Source organism: Benincasa hispida, chromosome 1 (assembly GCF_027475165.1).
Source record: "Benincasa hispida cultivar pf3 chromosome 1, pf3_genome.v1.1, whole genome shotgun sequence".
In the NCBI taxonomy this organism is placed as follows: Eukaryota; Viridiplantae; Streptophyta; class Magnoliopsida; order Cucurbitales; family Cucurbitaceae; genus Benincasa; species Benincasa hispida.
In genome coordinates this window covers 22457463-22466947 of record NC_143478.1, presented here as the reverse complement: position 1 = coordinate 22466947, position 9485 = coordinate 22457463, and the positions used below count along the sequence as shown (strand labels likewise).

The following is a 9485-nucleotide window of genomic DNA, read 5'->3' as shown; positions in this document are numbered from 1 at the left end:
TCAAAGCATCTAATTTTCTAGCTCCAAAATATTGTCCTATGATATTGAATGAAAATAAACCTAACTTGAAAATATTCTAAAAATTTCAATAAATCACTATTTATAGTTTGACATTAATAAGGAATACAGCTAAGAGAATTTGTCCTTTTCATGAATTTTCTAATTGCCATCTCCTGTTTAAGGCAGACAAAAGATTAATTAGGTTAATTAATTAATCCGCATGGAGCTGGTGTGATGTTTTGTTGTTCAGGTTCATGAACCAAATATAATCGATCCCCCATTTGCATTAACATTAATCATTATTATAAATATATATAAAAATCCCAATCATTGTTGGCTTATTTTATAAACTTAATTAGGATATATATATATTTTTTTCCTTTTGGACCATTATCGATTATCAAATCCTTTTCAAAATCTAACGCTAATAACGACAACACAACTTTAAACTTCACAAAAACACACCCAAAATACCTTAACATTTATAAACTTTTGTCTGATCATCCACAACACAAAGCTCATAAACACACACCATATTATAACTAAAATGTGTAGAACAAAACCCAACTAAAGGGAACGACATAAACCCCTTTCTTATATTAACAAAAGTTGGGTTCTTTTTTTTTTAATAAATAATACTTACCTATTGATTTGTGAGTAAAAATCTTCGTAATAATCGCATCCATAAAAAATTTGACGTCGGTTTACTCTTTTTTTTTTTTTACGGTCAAATTTTTAACGATGGTGAGTAGAAGACTCTTACTAGTAAAGCGCAGTAAGTATTACTATTTTATTTTAGGTTTGAGATTAGAATGGGAAGTTTTGTTGTTGATATGTGAAAAGGTCATCGACCCACCAGAGGTCCGCCATCGGTTCCACCAGTGGCGAAGGGTCGAGGCCGAGGAATGATTCCAAGGTCGAGATTTGGTCTTTGAGTTCGATGTCGAAGCTAGGGCTGGAAGTGGTTGGGAGTTGTTGTTGTGGCAGTGATGGTGGTAGCAATGGTAGCGAGGTTGGCGACGGGGGGTGAGTGAAGTTGGTTTTGGCCTTTTTGCCTCTGATTCTTATGGCGGCTTGGTCATAGGCTCTGGCTGCTTCTTCAGCAGTGTTGAAGGTGCCGAGCCAAACACGTAGGCCCTTTTGTGGGTCTCGAATCTCGGCGGCCCATTTTCCCCATGGTCGCTGCCTGATCCCTCTGTATTTGCTTTTCCGAATCTTTTGAGGCTTCTTCTTTCCACCTACTGCTTCGTTCCCTTCTACTTTCTCACTTTTCACTAAACATTAACAATAATAATACCAATTTTGTAGTTATCGGTCTTGTTTTGTAACTATTTGATTTTTTTTATTTTTAATATTTAAAAATTAAGCCACTAAATATTATTTCTACTTCTAAATTTCTTATCTTTTACTATTGTTTTCAAAAGACGACCAAGCCAAAATTTGAAAACAAAAATAAATAATTTTTGAAAACTTGTTTTTATTTTCAGAATTTGGCTAGGATTTTCAACTATTGTACTTAAAATACAAATTATTGTAAAAAATTGAGATAAAATAAACTTAATTTTAAAAAATAAAAAACCCAAAACAAAATTGTTATAACTTTAATTTTTATCTACCACTTTTCCCCCTCAATTAATAAGAAGAATCACTTTTTATTGTAATAAAGTATTAATATAATTAACTTTATTGTTATTCATTTGCTTTTAGTTTTAGATTCTTCGTTGATTTAACATGTTAGATCTTCTAAGCTCATAAGTACAAAACAGTAACATAACATATCTCAACAAATAAGAGAATTTTTTTTTCTTTTTTTAAGTTTAAAATTTCTATAATCTCAGGATGCGTTAATAAAACTAAAATTTGTTTAAGCTTTTGAGTTATCTATAATAGTTTAAAGTGAAGAAACACGTCAAAATAAGCTATCCCTTCAGATAAGAAGTTGAAATATAAAGGAACATATAAATTTTAGAAAGTATAGAGAGGGAGTAGTATACCTTGAGAGAGTTGTTTGGGGGTCTCTGCAACGACATTGGAGGGAGTGTTGTTGAAGGGGTAGTTTTGGCCGGAGAGGTCGAGACCGAGGAGGTCGGAGAAGGTGGTGTCGAGGTTAGGCCAGAGGAGGTTGTCGACAACGACGGGATTTGGCTCGACGTAATCGGAGATGATAGCGCCGCCACACATGGTGGTTGAAGTGAGGGAGAGAATTTGAGAAAGGGGGCGTGTGGCGAGAAGAGTATGAGAAGTGGAGAATGAAAATGAAATGAAAGGGATATTTATAATGGAAGAAGGAGATGGCGACGGTTATAACGTAAAAGGAAGTTACCAAGGATCTGACAAATCAGCATCATATTTTTTTACCATATATTCTAATCTACTCTTTTAAAATATATATATATATATATATATATATATATTATTTATTTATTACTCTTCTCCGTTTTTTAAAGGATCTACATGGGTTGAGTTGTATTGGATTTTTTTGGACCAACCCAAAAATTCTAGTTGGTTGGATTAGCAACCAAATAACCCAAATAAAGTCCCCAACTCAACCCTTCAAATTCGGGTTGGATTGGGTTGTTGGGTTATAATTTGTTTTTTTTTTTCTTTTTAACTAAAAATATGTAAATTTATATATAACACATAATTAATAACTAAAATCTCATAAAATTCAAATGCTAAATACCAATTATATCTAAGATATTTATTGCAAACTTCAAAACAAATATTATAACAATTTTAAAATAAAAATATTTAAAATTCACAAATTAATCAAATTTTAAATAAAGAGAAATATATATAGTATATTTTATTTATATATATAAAATTCTGGGTCAACCCAAATTTTTATTAGTCAACCCATAACCAAACCCAATCCAATCAAAATAGAAAAATTAAATAAATAATTAATTAGAATTTTTTTTTAATAGCTTGAGCATATATAATTTAGCAATTAAGACATCTTTACGAATTCAAAAATATTCATGATATAACCTTCTTTCAAGAAAGCAAAATTGATTGAGTTTTAAGAGTATATGAATGTTATAGTTTTAAGAAATTCAATATTTTCCTTCTTCATTTCGTGTTGGCTAAGATTTTAAATATTATTTGATAGTTGATATAAAGGTGGGGATTTGAATATCTAATCTATTAATCACATACATATATTTAAATTGGTAATGTCATCAAAATCTTCTCTCTACATGGAAATTATCACCTTTTTCATTTTCTCCGTAATTTCTGTTCTCTCTCATATGCTTCTCATGTCTCGATATACTCCCTACCTTTATCTCCTTAATTACTCTCTGTAATTGCCGTTTCAATTAATCCTTTATTCATGACCATCATTCCTTTCCCTAATAACCATCCGCCCTCCCTCTCCATCATTCTTTTTCCGTAATTCCTGCCTAACTTTCCTCTTCATCTCATTCTTTCTCTTCGTAACATTTTTAATGAAGTCATCTCTTCAACAGACAATTTATAATGGGTGTTTGAAACACCAACTTCATAAATTGGTATCAATAAAGTCATCTATTGAAGTTTGCATATTTTTCGATGAACTCCATCTTATAACTCTACACTCCACACATAGTCTTTCTAACTTCAACATATTAACTCTACATTCCATATACAGACTTTCTAACTCCAATATATTAATTTTACACTCCACACACAGACTTTCTATCTCCAATAATATTAACTTCGAACTTCATAATGCGACTTAATGCCTCAAACACTCTAAATTTATGCGAACATGAGCATGACTCCAAGATGTACTCTCAAGTCTCTACCAAGAGACTAATATTTGGATCCTTCATCTTACATATTTGAACTAAAAAGCTCATAAAACTTTACCATTCAATAATATGAGTTTGTAAAATTTATTTATTAGTCAATCAACTTCAAGTGTTATTTTTTATCTTCTACTTTCCGTAACAAGTCGTTTTAATCCTTAGGGTTGATTTATTTTCATTAAGCATTTAATATTAGAATCTAATTTGAAATTTAATACCTGATTTGCTCTATGAAGTTTCGAATCCTTGTCCATATACTACTTCTTTTAATATAAAGAAACAAACACTCATGGTTATGGTCTGGGTAATTATTTAGTTTTTTTTTTTAGAAAATTATATTTGTTTTTTTTATATATAATTTCTTATTCATAGTTTTCATATTTTTTATCTAAATATTTGTTAAAGAAAATGGTAAGAAAATAACTTTGATGCATCTAGGCTATATCTATCTTTGTGTGGTCCATCAAAGTGCCGAATCATAAATTGCCACCCGAAGAATTTTTCTTTTTTTTTTCTTTTTTTTTTTTTTTGCAAAATAGTTTAATCTTTTTTTAAAAAAAAAATCCTTTTGTGATCAAATAGGGTGCATGAAGATTGATGCAACTGACCTACACCTAAATATTATCCAATTTGTAACGAAATTCTCGATACAAACTAAAAATGACTTTTCAATTTTTTTAATAAAAAATTGAGTAATTTAAACGAAATATTTCAAAATTTAGAGATTAATATAAGGGAAAAGATCAAATTTGATTTTGAACTTGTTCGGTTGTATCAATTTGAACCCTAAATTTTCAATTCCTTCAATTTTGACCGTAAGCTCATATGAATTTTGCAATTTTAACCTTTAAGCTCAATTTTTATTAATTCATGTACTAATTTTTTTTTTTAGAAAAAAAAAACAAACATACAATGCAAAAACCTTCATAAACTCATTAACTTTATTTAATAAACTTTTTAGTTTGACGATTGCACAAATTAACCATGCGATAACTTTACAAAATCCATAAATTACAAAAATAGTTGTAACATTGTTTTTCTATTTAAAAAAATCATCAATACATCATTCTCACATGTTTTATAATTCATCGAACAACAAACCTTTTTTAACAACATGGAAAAAAACCTACTAGTGTATTAAAATTACAACATTTTATAAAGTTTAAAGTTAAACTTGCGACACGTATATAAATTAGAACCAAAATTAAAAATTTAAAAATTTAAACTTGTTTAAGATTAAAACTATAATACTTTTATATAAATTTAATGTCGAATTTGATAAAATTAAAAATTTAAAGCCTAAATTGATACAACTTTTCAACAAATGAAATATTGGCGAAACAATTTAAAACCGGTTTTCTTTCCCTTCATTGGAATGTATTGGGCCGGAGCCCATGGGCCGAATAATTGTACTGTTAACTGTTTTACCCCGTAATAAGGGTAACGCTTTATTGAATTAATTTGAGGAAAATTTAAATTAATTAATTTATTTTGAAGAAGGGTAATGCTTTAATTGATCTTGAATAATTATTTATATATACTATTAGTTTGTAACGTAAATTTAAATGCTGTGATGCAAGGAGAACCGCCAAATATCCCCAATTTTGGGCCGTAATGACAACTTTATCACAAACTCTTTCATTTCGAGGTTGATTTTCTTAATAGTTGATATAACATTCGAATTTCAAAAAAATTCAAAGTTAAAGTTATCTAAAATTATTGAGTTTTAATTTTCCTTTCATTTTTGAAAATTTAAGATTAAATTGAAATAATCGAAAAATATTTATTAATTAAATTGAATTTAATTGATTAGATATTCAAACTAATTATTGAGAAGTAAATTGATTTATTAATGTAATACAATATTTGAAAATTTTGGAGATATTGTGATAAAATATTTATTTATATTTTTAAAATTTGAAAAAAAAAAAAAAAAGAAGAAAGAATTGGGATTTTTTGAAATTTAAGGAGAGTGAAAAAAAGCAGGTAATCGGAGAGAAAGTAATTCGGTTTTTCAGCGATAGCTTCCACAAAATTGTTGATTTTCAGTGTTTAAACCGTTGGATCGTGCTGAAATTTGATCAGTCTGTTTGGGACATATAGAGTTTCATTTTGAATGGTTAGATCGTTGTTTGAAGCTCTGGTTTATACGTAATCGCTGCTGAATATAATTTGTAAAACTGGAAATTCCACTTCTCTCTCACTCTCGCAAACCCTCCTCATGCAAGACCCTCACTACCAGATGCTAGCCTAAACTATTTGTGTCGTCCGAATGCAACACCCGCCGCCTGTCTGTGGTTGCCACCGCCACTGGTGCCATTATCACTGGAATTGATATCTTGGGTAAGTTATTTAGTATTTTATGTGTTTTCTTGGAAGATCTTGAATACCCATCAAATTTTGGTTTAAGTTTTGGCTCACCCATATTGTTTTGATGTTGAATTTGGATTTTACAGACACTTAAGGTGCTTTTCGATAAGATTAAAATTGTTAGGCGTCCTTTTTTTGGTAAGGTTTGGGGTCTTTATTGAGAATTTTTTTTATACCCTAAGTGTCGACTTAACTTTTGTTTTAATTGTGATTTTTGGAGGTTGGATTAAAAGGTCTAAAGCTGCTGTCCATTAAAGTTAAAGGTTGATTTTGGTGATATAGTTGTTGGATTTTGTTGATTTTGAAGCTTCGAAGTGGTTTTGGGATCAAACCATGTGTTGGGTAAGTTGTTTGGAGACATTTGGGTTAAATTGTGATTGGAATTAAGTCCTAAATGATGGAATTACTTTTAATTTTTGGTATAGGATTTGATTCAAGAATTGAAGGATTTTGAAGTATTGTTCACCAAATTTGAGATCAATTTTGAGACAATTTGGGTAAGTAATTGGACATTGAACTATAAATATTTGGCAGGATGATGTAATTTGGGTGTTTGGGAATTTTGGCCTTATTTTGGAAATCTTAATTTTTGGTTTATCACTTAAGACTTGGTTTGTGACATTTTGGGCAAATAAAAGTTAAGGTTGTTTGAGCTTGTATTGACTAAAACTTTGAGATAAGTGTCCTTCTACTAGTTCCCCTTCAAACTAGTCGTCCTTACCTCTTGGACTGCTTATTTAAGATTACTTAACTATTTACTTAATAATACATGGATTGGTTACTTGAGATTACATGGACTTATTTCTTGAGCAACGGATTTGAATGATTATTCTAGATTGTTGGGACTGATAATTTATGACTGACTGAACTACATGACTTAATGGCATTGACTGAATGGATTAGACTATTTTTGTCTGTGATGATTGTACCGTTGACTGAGTGTAGAAATAAAATTTTACCCTTAATATGAATGACTGCAAAATATAACACATGAGTTATATGGAAACTAATGCATGCTAAGTTATAGGGTTCATATTAGTTTTCATATTTGGGCAGGTGTACACACTAGGACTAATTCATTTTCCTTCGGATTAGGATTGGTCTTCTTGCTTGGTTTCAGTATCTTAGGATTCTGTTTGTATCTAGTGGGTTTTGGGACATGTAAAGTAATTTTAATGAATATTAAATTTGGTTGTGAGTAAATGATGATTTAAACTATGTTGTTTAAATGGTTATAGAAGTTATTGGGTGAAACAAGTTAAGGTGGATAGTAAGTATTACAGACTTCACATCACCTTCTAGGTTAAAGAGGTAATTTGGACGGGGGTTTGACAGGAGATATATATGTCTTCCACGAAAGGAATTAATCTTTTGCTTGAATAGTATCTCATTTACTCTATTTTTCATCTTGGATTTTTTTTTTTTTTTTTTTTTGTGCAAATGTATTGTAATTAAAGTGTGGGGTGAGAGAATTGAACCTCAAACCTTAAGGTCTCTAGTACGAGCACTATGTCAGTTGAGCTATGCTCTTGTTGGTCATCTTGAAAAAATTAAATCTTGGTTTTGTCCAGTCATTAATAACTTGATTATTTTTATCTAATAGTATCTTGAAACAACACGAGTAAGGAGTCCTATTTAAACCAAGAAATATATGCATGCCATCTACACCAGAATAAATGCTGGTTTCCAAAAAAACCTGCTAGTGAAGGAATACCTCCTAAGGATAAGAGACATAGGGCTAAAGAGAGAACTAAAAAAGGATCTTTTGTGTTTAATCCTGCATTATCTCAAATGTTATACGTTTCAATTTGTAGACCTAATGATATAGTGCGAGCAAAAATTCCATCATTTCCTTCCTTCGAGTAGGTTCGCTCACTTGAAAGTTAGGCCAACAGAAAAGTTCCATCCTGCAAATAAGACTAAAATATTGATGTCGATATTAATATTGAAAGTTTTTAATTATATGAATATACCTTTTTAGTACAATAGGGGATGAGGACATTGGAACCACAAACTTGTTAATCATTAATACATACTAATGTCGATTGAGCTATACTCACTTTGGCAATTTATGGACATACTAATTGAGATATATTTATATCAATGAACATTTTCGTGGATAAAAAAATTGATAAAAGAAATTTAAAATATAACTAAGGTGTTTTTACTTCCAAACTAATGTCCTCTTTGAAACCTCGTGATTTCATAAAGGATTTGTTGTTTGTTACCACATAAAAGAGTGTGATTTCAAATCCTACTTTTACGTAAATTTTTTTAAAAAAAATATGACTTAAATAGTTGGATATTGCAAGGATGTCATAAGATTTTAAGATAATTACTTATTTAATATTGTCATATTTTATTTTTCAATTAACAAATTATAATTAAAATGATATATTAGTAAAAAGGACCTAAAATTATTCTTAAACTTTTGATTTTGTATTTAATAGGTCCCTAATATAGTCAAATATTTAAAAAGCTAACTTATATATTCAATACAAAATTAAATTTTATATTTGATTGAAATTTTAAACTTTCAATTCAATGTCCAGTAAATCTGTGGACTTTAAAAAACGTAAAATAAGTTAAAGATCTATTTGACAAAGAAAATTTGAAATTTCAAGTGTTTAGATATTTGTTCTTATAGTTGTTGAAGAACTTGTTTTAAATTTTAGACCTATTTAAACCATTATATAATAATGCTAGTCCTCAACAATATTACAAACTGAAAACCCCTAAAATAATAAAATAAAGTTAAAATATCATTTTGGTTCTTACACTCTTTAAGACAATGAACAATATCATTTTAGTCCTTACACTCTAGAAAATGACAGAAAAATTTCTATTTCAAATGGAGCTGACGAAAAAAATTCCTATTTCAAAAGATTGGAGAAAAAATGCCTCTCAATTTTTTCGACATAAAAGAAATATGAAACAAAATTTGATGTTACAATCCTACCAAGTCCTTAGTTTCTACCTCTATCTCAAAGAATGGCTCTTATTTTTTCAACTTTTCCAATTTGGTGTATAAGTTCAAGTGAAATATCCTTCAATTGAGCAATCCATCAAAGGAGAATCTTCTTTTTCCATATCTTATGTATCCCCAATACAGAAAAGAAAACTCGACTGTTTAATCTGCAAGAGCTCAATATTGATAGGTGAATGTACTTTACAAAGTTGTTAGGGACATTTGATCTTACAGTTGGTAGAAGCCTTTGTTTCAGATTTTAGATCTAGTCAAAGTGTATAAGCATTGGATAGATGTTCCTCAAGAGTTACTGTTGATTGAAGACCTCCAATGACAAAGCTACCAACTACCAAGAT

The 9485-nt window shown here is 29.6% G+C and overlaps 1 protein-coding gene across 1 annotated transcript; it reads right to left on the bottom strand.

Annotated features, from left to right (window-relative positions):
• Positions 1-450: 450 nt before the first annotated feature.
• On the bottom strand, positions 451-2293 carry LOC120092581 (ethylene-responsive transcription factor RAP2-3). The gene is made up of 2 exons (XM_039050710.2): positions 1995-2293; positions 451-1274 (listed from the first exon to the last, which is right to left on the bottom strand). The coding sequence occupies exons 1-2, from the start codon at positions 2179-2181 to the stop codon at positions 808-810; spliced, it is 654 nt and encodes a 217-aa protein (XP_038906638.1). The 5' UTR covers positions 2182-2293; the 3' UTR covers positions 451-807.
• Between the last annotated feature and the right edge of the window lie 7192 nt (positions 2294-9485).